The sequence below is a fragment of the Tenrec ecaudatus genome, chromosome 4 (genome assembly GCF_050624435.1).
Source record: "Tenrec ecaudatus isolate mTenEca1 chromosome 4, mTenEca1.hap1, whole genome shotgun sequence".
NCBI lineage: Eukaryota > Metazoa > Chordata > Mammalia > Afrosoricida > Tenrecidae > Tenrec > Tenrec ecaudatus.
The window spans coordinates 173,273,937-173,291,031 of record NC_134533.1 but is presented as its reverse complement, the minus strand read 5'-3'; the positions used below and the strand labels follow the sequence as shown (position 1 = coordinate 173,291,031).

Sequence of the window (17,095 nt, the reverse complement as noted above, 5' to 3'; positions counted from 1 at the left end):
TCCGAATCCTACCTTGCAAGCCTGACTAGACCAGAGGAGGTACACTGGTACAGATGGGAACTGGAAACACAGGGAAGGCAGGGCAGATCATTCCCTCAGGACCAGTGGAGTGAGTGGTGATACTGGAAGGGTATAGGGAGGGTGGGTTGGAAAGGGAGAACCTATTTCAAGGACCTGCATTTGACCTCCTCCCTGGGGGACTTACAACAGAAAAGTGGGGGAAGGGAGATGTGGGACAGAGCCAGATAAGACAAAATAATAATTTATAAATTATCAGGGGTTCATGAGGGATGGGTAGTGGGGAGGGAGGGGAAAAATGAGGACCTGATTCCAGGGGCTTGGGTGGAGGACAAAAGTTTTGAGAATGATGAGGCAACGAATGTACAAATGTGCTTTACACAACTGATGTATGTATGGATCGAGATGGGTGGTGTATGAGTCCCTAATAAAATGATATTTTTTTTTTAAAAAAAAGAAGTTGGGGAAAGTGGGAAGATGCCATTATGTTTTAATTCATTTTTTCTACACTTTTAAAAATCCCCTCATTATACTTAACCTTAAATAATACATTGTTTAATGGTATTTTTAAAATATTATATGCCATCTATGTAAAAAATGTTTTGAAACCGACTGTGGTAGCAATTGTACAATACTATTTTATGTGATTGATGGAATGTTACGATATACATAAGAGTTCCCAATAAAATATATTTTTAAAATAGATATAGCATCTGGGGTCTTAAAAGTTTAAAGGTAAACAAGCAGCCATCTAGCTCAGAAGCAACAAAACCCACATGGAAGAAGCACACCAATCTGTGTGACCAGAAGATGTCAAATGGATCATGTATCAGGCATCAAAGAACAAAATATCATCTCATTGTGAATGAGAGAGATTGCAGATTGGGGACCCAAAGCTCATCTGTAGGCAATCAGACGTCCCCTTACAGAAGGGTTACTGGAGTAGATGAGCCAGTCAGGGTTCAGTATAGCAACAATGAAACATACTACTTTCCTCTAGTTCTTAAATGTTTCCTCCCCACCCCCATACCCCCAAACTATCATGATCCCAATTCTACCTTACAAATCCGGCTGGACCGCAGAATGTATGCTGATACAGAAAAGAACTGGAAACAGGGAATCCAGGACAGATGATCCCTTCAGGACCAGTGGTGAGAGTGGTGATACCAGGTGGGTGAGGGGAAGGAAGGGTAGAAAGGGGGAACCGATTACAGGGATCTACATATAACCTCCTCCCTGGGGGGACAGACAACAGAAAAGTGGGCGAAGGGAGACGTCAGACAGTGTAAGATATGACAAAATAATAATAATTTATCAATCATCAAGGGTTCATGAGGGCTGGGTGTGAGGAGGGAGGGGGAAAATGAGGAGCTAATACCAAGGGCTCAAGTAGAAAGCAAAGGTTTTGAGAATTATGAGGACAACAAATGTACAAATGTGCTTGACACAATGGATGGATATATGTATTGTGATAAGTGTTGTATTAACCCACAATAAAATGATTTTTAAAATAAATAAAATTTAAAGCCACTATAATCCCCCCCTCCCTACCTCCCTCCCAACAAACTCTTCCTTTTTATATTTGATAATCACTTATAGAAATTTTTCCTAAATTTATTTTGGTAAGCTCTGTAGTAATAGTAATTTCAGTGAGAATTCTGTCATTTCTATACAGAAAATAAATTAATCTTAGGCCCTTATAATCATGGTATATATATTTATATATATAAATTTATAGTTATAGAAACAGGCTAAAAAATTGTGGAGAACTCCATCATCTTTCAGTTATTGTGCCATAAACTTTTGAAACCTCCTGATCATACAAGTGCTTTCACTACTGAGAGGACCAGTGAATGATTCATTGAATATTCAAGTGTAAAAGCCATTAAGACAAACTCCTTTGCCAGAAGTACACTGCAAATCTGAGTCAAAAGAATGCACAACTTTCTATTTTAGACTTTAACAGAGCTTGTCAATAATTTAAAGACTACAGAAAGTGGTTGAGTCATATGTATCCAAAAAGTACTCGACTCAAGTCATCTCATGAGAGTGACCTTCCTGGAATTCGTTCACAAGAGCTATCAACATCTTGAAACTATTCTAGCAATAGTTTGAGTTCTGAGGTTTTGGGGGTTATTTTTTCATTGCTGTTGGCAAGCCTGTATGGAGACTGGAATTCTTACATGCTGCTGGTATGATTATAGAATGGTATAACCACTATGAAAAGCATGTGGTACTCTCTTAAAAAGCTAGCAATAAAAATATCATGCAATCCAGCACTCCCACCCCTAGGTGTGTATCCTAGGGCAATAAGAGTGGTTACATAAATAGATAAATCACACCTATCTTCATTACAGCATTATTCACAGTGGCGAAAGATAAAAATAACTTATATGCTCATCAACAGATGAATGGATAAACAAACCATGTAATATATAAGGGGTAACTCCCTATAAACGTTTTGTTTTTTCCAAAGCTATGTATTTAAATTTTTTTACAAAACAGCATCATTATCTTCAAAGAACTCTCCATTACACATGTGTTAAATCTACCATTCCATTTTTGGAATCATTTTTCAAACTCATCTGTTGGGATGGTGCATCTCCCTCTGTTTGTTTGTTTTTTCACCTATTCTACATCTTCAAATCACTGTCCTTTCATGTCCCCCTTCATTTACAGAAACAAAAAGAAGTCACACAGTGCAAGGTCAGGTGAGTTAGGTTCATGGAGCAAGAGAGGCATGCTGTTTTTTGACAAAGAATGGCACGAGATGGCTGCATGAGCAATTGCATTATCTTGGTGGCAAAATCAGTCCTGTCTGCCACAAATCAGGCCTTTTTTGTCACACACTGTTAGCTATCTTTTCAGCACCTCTAAATAGAAAGCTTGATTAACAGTTTGACCTGGTCGAACAAACTCCAAATGCACTACCAGTTGACATTTTTGTTCATTCGGAAAGTTAACAGAAGTCCAGAATGAGGTTTGTCATCAATCAACATTTCGCCTCTTTTTGAAATGAGAAAACTACTTGTACAGTTGAATTTTTCCCACAGCTCTATCCTTGTAAGCTGTGTTCGACATCACAACAATTTCTGCAGCATATTTCCTGAATGGGAAACAAATTTCACAGCTACATACTGTTCTCTTAAATTGGCCACCACAAAACAACAAGGTTTGAGAAAAACTGCTTGTATGAGAAAATTCACTGTGACCAGAGAGAACCTTCCCAGGCGATAACACTAGATGAACTAACTCACAGCAAGTTACTCAATGCTCACCTACCGGGGGAAATGTGTGCCACGAAAGCTCCGCTCGCCCATTGTAATTCTGGTTGAGGGATACTCCCTCATACAATGGAATAGTACATAACAAGAATAATGATTAACCCAGAAGACATATCACAACACAGATGAGACTGGAGGGTACTATCTTGAGTAAGTAAGTCAAACACAAAAGGATAAGTGTTGTAAGAGAGCACTATTATAAAAAATCAAGAACAAGTTAATCCTCAGAATGAAATATTCTTGACGGTTACCAGGCAGTGGGTGGAGAGGGAGGAAGAAGTGATCACTAGACAGTAGACAAGAGTTCATTCTGGTGAAAGGAAAAGCAACTCACACTATAAGAAATGTTAGTACAACATAAGGAATACAAAGGAAGACAATGAGAGAGACTCAAGGACAACATTAAAGGGCCATTTTGGTAAATGTAACATATAGACAGTCCTGTAATAGCAGTGATAACTAATAAAAATTTATGAGTAGGTACCTAGACAAATGTGTATGCTAAACGGATGAGGGAGGCCTTAGTGGAGGACACCCAACCCACATAAATGAGTATAGAAGTGGATTATTTCTACATACATATGAGGGGACTTCAAAAAGTTCCTGAAAAAATGACATTCTCTTTTAAGTCCACTTTTCCAGACTTTTTAAAGCCACCTTGTATTTTTAAGTAGTACGTGTGTATCTCTATAACAACCCACAATTACAGAAACCACCAAGACCCTGGGACTGTATCACTACTGGGCATGAAGGCTAAGACTGTACCTTCAGGGACATCTAGGTTAACTGACAGATAATATCCTACACCCTCGTCTGCTGAGTAGCATCTGGGGTCTTTAGAAGCCATCTAAGAAGCAACTATTTGTCTCTTCTTGTATGGAGCACAGGAGAATGAAGGGAAACAAAACTCACAGAACCAATTAGTCCAAAGAACTAATGGTCCACATAAAGCACAGTCTCTTCTAACCTGAGAGCAGAAGAACTAGATGGTCCCCAGATACCACTACCAACTACTCTGACCAAGCCCTCAATAGAAGGTCCAATTAGAATGGATAAAAAATATAGAACAGAATCCAAAGTCAAAAATCCCCTAGATTTACTTATCAGGAAGAGATTAGAAGAACTCCAAGATTATTTCCCTGATAAAATCTTCTACTTGAAACTGAAGACATTTCAGGAAGGCACCTTCTAGCTGAAGACCAGATGGGAGTACAAAACAAACAACACAAAGAATGTGCTCCTCAGAACAATCAACACAAAGAATGTGCTCCTCAGAACAATCAACTATAGGAGAACCAACAGGCAACAGTTCTCTAAAACTGAAGATAAGAAACAAGGAGGGTCCAGGAAACATGGAGCCCCGGGAGGAAATGTGGGGGGCCAGGGGGGGTGAGTTGCTAACACACTGCAAAACTATAATCAAAAAATCAATGTGAAAGAACAATTTTTGCATGAACTAACTGGGAAAATTCAAATGCTACATAAAATTTCACAATTTTAGAAAAAATATACCTTTGGTACACAGGCCTATTATTAAATTTCCAAGAATTATTTGAGCTGGTTAATACACACAGACATTATTTTTAAACTTAAATGAATTACACTTACTAATAAGTAAATTTTATTTAAAGCAAAGCTTGCCACTTCCTAGTTATTTTACCACACGCGCTATTATCTATGCTGAGGTTTCTTGTCATCTACCTTCCTGAGACAAGAACATTACTCAACCATTGAAAGGCACACTACAATGCGGATGAACCTTAACCACATTATGCTCAGTGTTCTGCTGTGTACATGCTCCTCAACAAAAATTAAAATCATTTTAAAAAGAACTAGCCTGTCCTAGTGTGCGCCTGCCTCGCCTTTTCAGGTACCCCATCTGCTCCTGCTGGATATGTGAGGATACAATTTCTGCGTTGGATCCTAAATACCCTGAAGGCAGAACCATGTCAGTTGTCTGGGTCACAATTTCTCTCTATCATAAAGCAGCACTTAGGAACCATGTGATGAGTGAGGGTACAAGTACAGCAGGTAATCCGCAGGTCCTTGAGTCATCCAACCTCAGAGAAGAGCACCAGGAGCCTGGCATTTCCTAATTCTCTCATTCCACCTCTCCTCGGTGCATAGTCTACCCTCCCTCATGGTCATGTTTAATTTGAAGAAAAGTTTAGCCTTCCATGGACAGCCACATTGTAATGTCCTGTTGCAGTTAAGTCCACTGTGACTCATGGAGATGCCATGTGGCAGAGCAGTCCCATGCTCCCTAGGGTTTTGATGGCTGGTTTTTTCAGAAGTAGACTGTCAGGCCTTTCTTCCTTGACACCCTTGAGTGGACAACTCAAATAGCCTATCTTTTAGCTAGGTAAGAGGATTAACATTTTCGCCACCCAGTGACCCCTGTCCCAGGGTGGAAGAGGGTACGGATGTGGGTTTTATCATGTCTAGGATAACCCGGCCCACACTTAGTGCTTACGTTTGATGAGGTATCCTGGGGAGTGGGATGCAACGACGTGCAGGACTGTGCAGCCATCTTCGTCCTTCTGGTTGATGCGGCCTTTCCACTCCGGCTTGCGGTCCAGTACCCATCGGAAAAGTTGGTTTTCTCCTGTAGGGAAAGGAAGGAAGTTATCAAGGTAGTTTTCTACATGCAATCAATGCGAACCATGCTACGGGGACCAGCTGTGCGATCTAACCCACTTTTCTACTCCCCACACGCAGCTGTGAGACACAGGCCTGGGGAAAATTGAAAGCTACTCATGGTCACCTGGAATAGGCCAGGTTGCCTAGATGCAGAGCCTAACACGGGGGTTCTTGTGCAAGTGATGTTTTGAGAGACAGGCAGAGAGAGAGATCTCAGGAGAAAAAGAGTGAGGGAAGAGGCAGGGCTAGAACTCAGAAACCCTGTGGTCTCAGCTGGAATTCACTCCTGGGGCGCTCTGGAGAACACATCGCTCCACAGAGCTGGTCCCACCTGGAGGCAAGGAAGCAAGCCTTTTAGGGTCGTGGCATTAGGAAGGTTGAGAACCACGGATCTAAAATGTTAGGATGGGTAGGGAATTTAATAAAAACTTTAAAACAATTTTTTTCAAAGTAAATCCTATAAGTTAGGTGGGGAGGTTCTAAAGGAAGAGCTCTATAAAACATATTGCTTTGAAAGAACAGCAGCCAAAAAATACCATCAACAGCCTGTGCTTTCCTTGGGGTTCCCCTGGCCATTACCCCAAACACAGTTGTTGGCTTCCTAGAAAGGCTGGAGAGAAAATGAAACTGACAAAGGAGCAGGGGAAAGAATGTCCACAGTCCTCCTGGGAGCTCTCCTGGGCAAGAGGGTCTATCACAAGTCCTTTCCTTGGGCCCAAGGCTCCACCTTGCTGCTAGGAACATGGAACCCTTTCATGTGGGGTGTCCTATCACTATTGTTCTCGAGAAAAAGAAAATGATGCCATTTCTCAGCTTCTTGTCTTCAAATTACCCAGGTCACCAAAATGTTGGTTTCCTCTGAGCTCAGCAGAGTGCCCTATGTGGAGAAGTAGTTTGGAGGGCCTGGAACTGGAAGGATACTCACTTGCTTGGATACAGAGTCGAATGAGCGCATGAAGAGGGTAGGGTCCAATGCTCTCGATAGGTGCACCAATGGAGATGAGCCACTGGACTAACTGGGGCACCTGTTCCATATGATCATAAAGTCCAATGATGACATATTTCTTGAAATAAAAAAGAAAATGCAGGGAAATTATGGCAGTCTCTAAATCCATTTGAAATTCCAAACTCTTTCAGGCATAAAGTTTGGAATCAGTAAACCCTAAGTTAGCTGAAGACAGATAAAAACCATTTGTGGTGAGGGGGCTGAAAAAGTCCCCAAATACAAGGTTGAGGTGGCCTGACATGAAAACTTACATAACAAAGTCATCTTACCTCAAAAAGACTTTTCAGTGATAGGTCGTGAACAAGAATATTAGTTGGTAGCCTGTCTTTTCTCGCAGACAGAAGTAGAAATGACTGATGGGAGGAGAGAAAAAAAAGACAAAGTTAGAATAATAAAATTCTCTATATCAGAATCTACTCTAAGGCAGTGAGTTTGGTTTGAGTTTGGATGGGGGAATTATTTTGAATCCTGAAGCACAAGAGAGTGGGCTTATAACTTGCAACTCACAAATACAGAAATGAGCTTCAGAAGGGTCATAATTAGCCCAAAGGAGTAAGTGGAGGATTAGGAATCAAGGAGACATCCATGTGACACTGAAGCCTTGGTTCTGTCCAGGTGGCTCATCCCTTTTGCATGAACCAAGTTCCTAGTCCTAGTTCAAGTCCTATGACCTCACTTAGCTGCTACCTACACACAGGCCAGAAGTCCCTTAAAGCTACACAGGAACTCTAAGCTGCACAGCCCAGGCCAACACTAGCTAATGCAGTACTAAAAAGACTAAAAATCAATGTGCAAACAGAACTCAAATTCTTAAAAACTCCAGACTTACCAAACCAGTTGAGACTAGAGTATTCTTGCAAACTTAAAAGATAAAGCTATTCCTTAAGGTCACTTGTTGGCTTACATACTACATTGGATCATATAGGAAAGTATATTATCCCTAAGTAATAAGCTTTTCTGCTGGGGGTGGGGGTGGAGGCAACAACAGATATAGACCAAATGGTCAAAAATCATTGTAGAGTAAACATGGGAAGGTAAGGGGCAGGGACATGAAAATAATGGAAATGGTACCGCTCAAGCAGAGTGAATGAGAAAGGCACTTTGTGAAAAATGAAACCCCCACCGCTGAATCATTTGCACTTAAATCATCCAATGGGAACCCCATATGCTGTGTAAACTCTCAGCTGACACACAGTAACATATTCTACATCAATAAACAGATACACAATTGTTGCCTTTTCCTCATTTGACCTTGCCATGCACATTAGAACGTTACATCTCTTTCCTAAAAACGGGGACACGGTGCAAGGACGCCACGAACACATTTTCCCGATCTTAAAAAAGATGAAAATACATTAATACAGTTAAATGACTTTGCATCTCTACTGATGTTGTAGTGAAATAGTTAAGGTATTCTAGCATGAAAATAAACAAAGAGTAAAAGATAGGCACTCCTCAGGGACCAAGGAAAAAAATCATTTCCTCAAGGCTGAACTCAGCCCGTCACAGCCTCCTGCTTTTACTTACATGCCATAACCCTTTCTTTGCCAACTTTTCTATGACAGATTGCCACACTTCGGATGAGAATTCAGCCGTGAAAATATCATCAAAGCAGGGCAAGAAACTTTGCAAAACTTCAGGATCAACTGAAAGAAAGTTTCACAGTTAGAAATTTCAATGCGCAGATGATCTAGAAAAACATTTAGAGAAAAAGGTTGTCCAATCACAGTGCAAGATATGACAAAATAATAATTTATAGATTATCAAGGGTTCATGAGGGATGGGGAAAATGAGGAGCTGATGCCAGGGGCTTAGGTGGAGGGCAAATGTTTTGAGAATGATGAGGGCAACGAATGTACAAATGTGCTTTACACAATTGATGTATGTATAGATTGTGATAAGAGTTGTATGAACCCCTAATAAAATGATTTTTTAAAAGGGTTGCCCAATCAAGACCACACATAGACGCTGGTCAGTTAAAGATAGCAGAAAGACAGGTGCTTTCAAAGTAGAGTCCTATAGGACTGACTCAAGAAGCAACTATACAAATGAATAGATGACCCATTAAAAACCGGCCCTCTTTGAGTTAAGCAGCGTACTGTTCGCTAACATTCATTCAGGGTTTCTATTTGTGAGAACAAACGAGTACCCACTGTCCCCATTTACAGAGAAGGAAGTGAAAGTTTAAGAGAAGCTATAAAAATCACTTCCTTTTGGAGAAACATGACAAATATTATTGGCATCCAAAGAATGAGAATAACTACTAAGGAGAGGCAAACCTTGTCTTGAAGTCCTATCAATGCTTTCAGTCAATCAAGCATGTGTGTTTTCATCATTAGCTTTATATTGCATTAGCTAGTGTGGCCCTGTGCCACTTGGAGGGTTTCTGTGTTGCTTTAAGGGGTACCTGGTAGCTCTGGCGGGTAATCACTGTCTCCTAATTTCAAGGTCAGGTGGTTCGAATCCACCAGCTGCTCTGTGGGAAAAAAAACGAAGCCCAGTCACTCTTACTGCCATCAAGTTAATTCCAACTCATAGCAACTCTATAGGACAAAATACAACTGCCCCGCCCTTCCCCCCCGTAAGTTTCCAAGACTGTAACTCTATGGGAGTAGAAAGTCTCTTTCTCCCACAGAGCAGCTGGTACTTTCAAACTGTTGACCTTGCAGTTAGCAGTCCAAAGAGTAACCACTAATGCCATCATAAGAAAACTCCAAACTCACTGCCATTGAGTCAATTCTGACTCAGTGACCCTGTAGGGCAATATGGAACTGCCATGTTAGTTTCTGAGACTATAAGTCTTGATGGAAGTAGAAAGCCTCATCTTTCTCCAGAGGAGCAGCTGGTGGTTTTGAACTACTGCCCTTGTGATTAGCAACCCAGTGAGTAACCACCCTGCCACCAGGACTCCTACTACACCACCAGGGCTCCCTAAAGATGAAGCCAACTGCACTGTCAAGATTTACAGTTTCGGAAACTGTGGGTTGGAGTGGACTCAATGGGCTGAATTTTGTTTTGTTTGTTAAACCTGTAGGTAGCTGCTAAGTGGGGCTGGAGGAGTTAAACCAAGTCCAAGGGCATGCAAAATGGAACACTGGAGTGGCTAGAGCTGAGACTTCAGTGTCACATGGGTATCTCCTTGACTCCCAATCCTCCACTGACTAATTCTGAACTATATTACATCCTCTCTGAGACACATATCTGCATTTTGTAAGTTGCAATTTATAACCTAACTCTCTCCTGCTTTGGGCAAGGCTTATAAATAATGGGCTGGATCCCTAGTGGTGTAGTGGGCTGTGTATTGGGTTGCTAACCACAAAGCAGCAGTTCAAAACCACCAGCTGCCCTGCATGAGAAAGATGAGGCTTCCTATTCCAGTCTCAGAAACCTACAGGGGCACGTGAGTAACCACTAATGCCATCAACCGTCCCATAGTGTCAATATGAATTGGAATCACCTTGATGGCAGTGAGTGAAACATAATGCACCCAGAGCTCTTAATAATATCAATGACTGTTTATTGAAAGCTTACAGTATGCTAAGCACTGAGAAAAACATTCATAATGTCTGATATATGCTAATCTATTCCATCTCCTGTGCCTCAAGCTACATTGCTCAAGCTTATGGATGAGAAAGTCCAAGGGGGGAGATCAAGTGTCAATGTAGCATGGCATCTCTCCCTGGGTTATGTCTCCAAGTAAGTAAGTATCCAAACAAACCTACTGTGGGACAAGATACAAAATATTTATAAAAATATTTCTCAAAATTTGGAAATTGAACTGTGGGTACACATTTACACTCGTAACAGAGGTTGTTGTTGGGAGTGTCTGTCCAGTTATCCAACGGATAGTAGCCCCATGTGACAAGGTAGAACTGGCCCCATAGACTACTCTAGGCTGTAATCTTTACAGGAGCAGATCACCAGACCTTTCTCCCGCTGCTCTGGTAAAAGGAACTCAACGCATTGCTCTAAGAAGTCCTGTGAATGACTCCTGTCTCTCGCTAGCAGAACACAAATGAATGATGCATCTTAAATCGGCACAATCTTCAATGGGATCAAATTTATTTCAGACTGCATGAAGGTAGCCAAAGAAACCACTGACAAGGAGTATATTACGCTGGGCTTTCTCCCTTCAAGTTTTGCCTAATGGAGACAAGACCACCTTATGGACAGATCACTATAGTCATAATTGACTGCATCGATGAGTCACATGCTCCCAGAGTGCGTGGGGGCTCTGCTGAGCCTGCTGCAGCACAGTATCATCACAGCCACGACACTCACAGGGCGCTGCACCTGTCCTTCCAGGAGAAGCTCTTAACAAACAGAGTATTTTATCCACACATTAGAGAAATACATGCAAAAATCATTAGAAACGGCAAAACCCACACAGAACAAGCAGTGTAAGTAGGCAGGAGCCCTGGGGGAAGTCCCTGACCACTCTGCTCCAAGCCAAAAGGTTGGCAGTTGGCAGGTAAAACCTGCCCATTGGTCAGTGGGAGAAAGAGGAGACAGTCAAAGACTACAACCTTGGAAACCCTCTGGGTAGAAATAAGGAACTCTCCATAAAGAGCAGCCTCCCAAAATGTAAGGGTTCAGGAACCAGAAGGCTTTATGCAATGTATGCAGGAGAATATAGGGATTTTTTACAAAAGCAGGAGACACCGAAGTTTCCAAAATGCTTTCTCTTATGTAAATCCATGTTGTTTAAGTGATTGGCCACAAATAAACACCCTGAAATGATCTCTCTAGGAGTCTGTGTCTAAGTCCCAGAACCTTTCAAATAAAATAAACGCAGCAAAAGTCAAGCCCATTGCTGTCAAGTCGATTGGGACTCATCACGAGCCCATGGGACGTGGAGCAGAATCGTGTCTGGCGGGTCTGCAAGGCTTTGACTTTTTGAAGCAGAAGCCCTTTCTGCCAAGGTGTTGTGAGGTAAACTTGGAGTCCCAACTTTTCAGTTAACAGTAAGCATGTCAACCATTGGCTCCACCTGGAAAGTCACCTCAACTAATGAGGGACAACACACACACACACACACACACACACACACACAGAGAGAGAGAGAGAAAACTGTTTCTGCAGGTCCAACTTACTGTCCATCGTGGAGAAGACTCCAACAAGAAAATCAGCAACCTGTCCTTGATCATGGCTGTCCTGAAGAAGCCGCAGACCCTCAAAAAACATGTGAGCGGCTTCATAAGGCTGGAACATGCCCAACAAGGCATAACCAGCTCGGTAGTATCCCTGGAAGGGGAGGGAAAGCAACACTGTATGACAGACCATTAGCATGAGAAACTGGACTTCAATCGTTCAACCCTTGTCCTTTGACCTCCCTTTGACACTCTGTGCTTGTCTGTTTGTTTGTTTCATAGTGGTGTCAATCTCAGCAGTATTTGCTCATTGTTGGTAGCCTTCTTGACCCTCTGTTATATATTTTCCTATCTTTTTCAGTACACGAAATCCAAGATAGGTGAATCTATGGAGACGATAACTGGAATAATGGTTCCAGGGGGTATGGCAGTGAAGGGGGCGGGGGTTGGTATCAAGGAGTTCAAGAAGGAAGAAAATGCTTTGAAACTGATTGTGGTATCTACTGTATAACACTGCTTGATATGACTGAACTATGGAATGGTATGGTATCTGGATTAGCTACTGATAAAATGTTTTGAAAAAGAAATAAAAAAGCAAAACTACAACATCCCATATCTTCTAACCTGCTGCTGAAAGAAAAGGCAAGATGGATGACATAGAGAAATCCATCTCTATGTAGAAATGGAGTTCTAACCAACACGGGATTTGCACATTCGGTGTCACATTGTTCCTATTATTTTTTAGCTGCCTGGAGAAGAATCTATTTCCAGTCCATGACCTGCAGTCTCTTACATGTGGTATAGAGAAGGAAGCAGCGTCATTTCCACTGATACATGTGGTGCATTATCTGTGCCTTAATTCACAGCCTGTGCAGGGGCAGAGGAATGGAAAAGCCTATGAACTCGGGGTCTGAGAAAAGAACGAGCATGTCATGCAAACACTAAAGCTGTTTTCTGCTCCGTTCAATCAAAGCAAACCCAATTTCCACTGGGTAAGTAGGAAAAAATTATGACAACCATTGAGATTTACTGAGCTCCATATTATAGGTCATATGCACCAAAGGCAAAAAATAAAAATGTTCTCTAGAGGAAGAATCATGTAAAACTTCAATGATCGATAAAGGAAAGGGGCTAATTTTGCACGTGAACTGCAGGATTCGCCAGACAAAATTGAATGCTATTTCCTTGCCTGCTTTGACCAGGTGAATCAGTATCAAAGATCTACCAAAACAATTTTCCATTTCTATGGTAACAAATGGTGGCTACAACAGGGTTCATGAAAAAACTAGAACTTAAATATTCCACTTACTACCAGGTCTCTAGCTAATTTTTGCATTGTTTCCATGATTCTTTAACTGTCTGGAGCCTCACATAACAATCAGAAAGCAGAAAAGAATGTTGTTTTCTCTGTTTTCTGAGTTGTTGTGTTTTTTTCCCAACCAGACAAGTTGGGTCACAATCTCCCAAATTTTTTGTTTTCTCAGATTTGTCTCATCTTTTATCTGGGAAAAATGTCCTGGAGAGAAAGGGCACCCAGAAGTTCTGAGTAATAGCTGAGGAGTGGCCCCAGTTGTGGGGCTGTCAGAGTCACTCAGGAAGACCCTGGAAGCTCCATCCAAAACCTTCTCAGTCCTTGGGCCACAGCTACAATCTCTGCCCATGGGAACGGGCAGACTTCAAATACTCACCCAACCTGTATCCGAGAGAGAAGCATGGGAAAATTGTTAACACTCCTCTGAGGAGAACCCCTTTGGAACACATTTCCATTTTCAAAGCTTGTCAGTAACTTCCAAAGTACCCATCTTCCAACAGAAGAGGTCCAACAAGACAATGTCTGTTTGTCGTGTTGTTGTTAGTTGACAGTGAGTCCATTCTAACTCCTAACTCCTGGCGAACCCACCTGTGCAGGGTAGAACAGCTCCTTAGGGTTTTCAAGGCTGTGACCTTTTGGAAGCAGATCACCAGTCCTTTCTTGTGAGGCACCACTGAGTGGATGTGAACTGCCAACTTTTCAGGTAGTAGTAAAAAAACTGACCATTCACACCACCCAGGAACTCTCCTTGTAATGGGCAGGAAAGGGATGGAGGTGTACAACAGAGCACTCCAACCCCAAGGAATTTGGATACTTTACTAAATCTCCAAATCACTCAGGGTCTCCCCCGCCAGTTCCCATTTTGTTCTGTTTCTGGCCCTCCTGAACAGACTATAAACCACTAAAAACACCTATGAATCACCAGGTGGGGCAAATGGCTGAACACCAGACTATCATCTACAGGGGTCTGCCAACTTTTTAAACGGGGGGCCAGTTCACTGTCCCTCAGACCCATTGGAGGGCTGGACTATAGTTTAAAAATATATATATATATATATGAACAAATTCCTATGCACACTGCACATATCTTATTTTGAAGTTAAAAAATGGGGCAAAAACACCCGGCGGGCCAGATAAATGTCCTCGGCAGGCTGCATGTGGCCCACGGGCCGTAGTTTGAGGACCCCTGGTCTCAGAGACTGGCAGATCCAACCCTTCAGAGGCTTCACTACACCAAAGCCTGGCAATCTGCTTCCAAATGGCCACGGCCTTGAAAATGCTGGGGAGCAGTTTGACTCTGCAAACATGGACTCAACTAGACAGCAACAAACGGCCACAAAGCAGAGATAGGTCCTGGCTCCATGCGGTTGATGACTATGGCCATGATGGTGAGGAGAATTCCCATGTTCTGAGTGCCAACAGCTTTACTGAATACCTCCTCAATCCTCAAAGCAATGCGAAGTAAGCAGTAGGGAGGATTCCACCCTCCACCACCACACCATACCTTCACATAGGTTGGATCCCAATGGAGACATTCCTTGGCAGAGAGAAACGCTTCATTCCATTTCCCAAGGCTGTAATATGCATTGGACTTGTTGCACAACAGCACAGCCAGATCCCTCGGGGGGACCCTGTGAGAAAGAACAGGAGACCTGTACTGATAGCTCTTCAGCAAATGCAGAAAACAAGCTTTGAAGATGGCCCTTCTAAATGCTGGCTGCTGTCATCCAGGAGGAGGCTGCAGTACAGTTCTCAAGGTTGCCTCTCAGATGCAGCCCAAGCAGGCCTCTGGAAAGCCTGGGATATTTGCAATGTCTGGATATACCCTTGCTCACTCCTAACTCCTCCACTCCCACCTTTTAATGACAAATGTTCACCATTCCTTCTACCTCCCACGGACCTTTATTTTTTTAGTGATCATTGGACAAAGTGGTGCTACCATGGCGACCAGTCAGGAGTTCTTCCTGAGCCCCAGCAGAATCCAGACGCTGGGTGAACCACTACCACACATGCATGCTCATGCGATGGAGATGCAGAGCTCATCATAGGAAAGGCCTGGTGCTCCTTTAGAACACGGGATCATACCACTCCACGCCACTCCACTCTACAGCGAGAGATCCAGGGCAAGCCCTGTTCTGGTACATAAGCAGGCCCACACCAACATTTGCAGAACCCAGGCCAGAAAATGGATGCCCTGCCCTGTTTAATCTAGTAGCTGTTAGCCACCTGTAACTATTTAACTTTTAATTAAAATTAGATAAGGTTAAAAATGCACTACCTTCATTGTATTAGCTACACTTTAAGTGCTTCATAACCACATCCTGTATTATAGAAAGCCCTATTGAATAGTGCTAGTCTATATATTTTAAGGCCATAAATCAAGATTAAAAATTGTCCAATAAAATATGTTCTGACCTCTTACTATTATGATGTCTAGAACTTCTCTTTGAACCTCAGACTCCATCCAACACTGCAAGAGGTGCAATACTGAGTTCTGTCACCTCTCTAACCTTGGTCACGCCTCAGAATAGGCTATAAGAGGGCTGTGCGGGCCCTGGAAGTGGGACCCAGGGACAGGGAAGTCCCATGATTCTGTTACCCAACACCTGGACCGAGAAATGGCAAGGCCTCAGGATGGATGTCCCATAGATTCCTCGCAATAGGGAGAGCACAGCTTGTAAAGGCCATGTAGGGCCTTTAAACACAGAGTCCAGGGCAAGGCGGCCCCGCTTGCTTGGTTCTAGGCATAATGCCACTACAAAATGAGTGGTGAAACTGGACTGGGAAAAGTACGGTGCAAAATATATGATAATATGGCACCAGAAGCCACAGGGTAAAAAAACAAGGCCTACAAATTCTAATTAATTGTGAAAATAATGCCAACTGCTCTAAAACAATTTAAACAACAACAACAAAAAAACCTCACTGTCATTGAGTCAACTCTGACTCATAGCAACCTGATAGGACAGAGTAAAACCAGGCCCCTGAGAGTTTTCAAGGCTGTACATCTTTATGGGAGTAACAAGCCTCATCTTTCTCCCACTGAGTGGGTGCCAGGTGGTTTCTACCTGCTGACCTTGTGGTTAGCAGCCCAATTAGTAACCACTACACCACCAGGGGTCCTTCTAGAATAATCAGGCAATGGAAAATAAGCACAAAATAAAATAAAGTAAAAATCACTCTAATTATTGGCCCCACTCTTAATGGTTTCTGTGTCTTGATCCTCCCTCTCAAAGTCAATGCCCGATGGCCTAGCACATCTTAGACACAGTTCTGAAGTGAATGTACCAGAAGCGTGGAGAATAAAAGAACTACTGGTCCAAGACAATAACCCACACTCAACTCAGATTCAACTAACTGCAGACATCAAGGTGTGGGAGGAGGTGAGAGGTGGGAGCCAAGTTTCAGTCATTTCACTCAGGGCCATTTCTCAGGGCAGTGCAAGCTATACGTACGGCACAGGTGACATCTTCCACTTCTTCGACTACAGCAGTTCTCAAAATGTGATCTGGAGGCTCCTGAGATGGTCTCCAAATCCATTTTAGGTCATCCAAAAGATCAAAATGATTTTTACCATTGTGATTGGCTGAATAATGTCCCCGGCTTATGTCCACACCCTAATTCCCAGAAGCTATGAATGTGATTTTTTATAGCAAATGGAACTTTGGTTTGATTAAAGGTACTGAGATAGAGAGATTAACGTAGATTTTGATGGAATCCCAGTGTCCTGATAATGAGTAGGTAG

At 42.4% G+C, this 17,095-nt stretch overlaps 1 protein-coding gene across 1 annotated transcript in view; it reads right to left on the bottom strand.

Annotated features, from left to right (window-relative positions):
• TRANK1 (tetratricopeptide repeat and ankyrin repeat containing 1) overlaps positions 1 to 17,095 on the bottom strand; it is a 115,571-nt gene that overhangs the window by 59,467 nt on the left and 39,009 nt on the right. The window contains exons 3-9 of the mRNA XM_075547077.1: positions 14,855 to 14,981; positions 12,042 to 12,192; positions 9,356 to 9,424; positions 8,476 to 8,594; positions 7,218 to 7,301; positions 6,868 to 7,006; positions 5,776 to 5,907 (exon numbers count right to left, since the gene is read on the bottom strand). Of these exons, the coding sequence (XP_075403192.1) occupies positions 5,776 to 5,907; positions 6,868 to 7,006; positions 7,218 to 7,301; positions 8,476 to 8,594; positions 9,356 to 9,424; positions 12,042 to 12,192; positions 14,855 to 14,981 (821 nt within the window). The remainder of the gene's footprint in view (positions 1 to 5,775; positions 5,908 to 6,867; positions 7,007 to 7,217; positions 7,302 to 8,475; positions 8,595 to 9,355; positions 9,425 to 12,041; positions 12,193 to 14,854; positions 14,982 to 17,095) is intronic.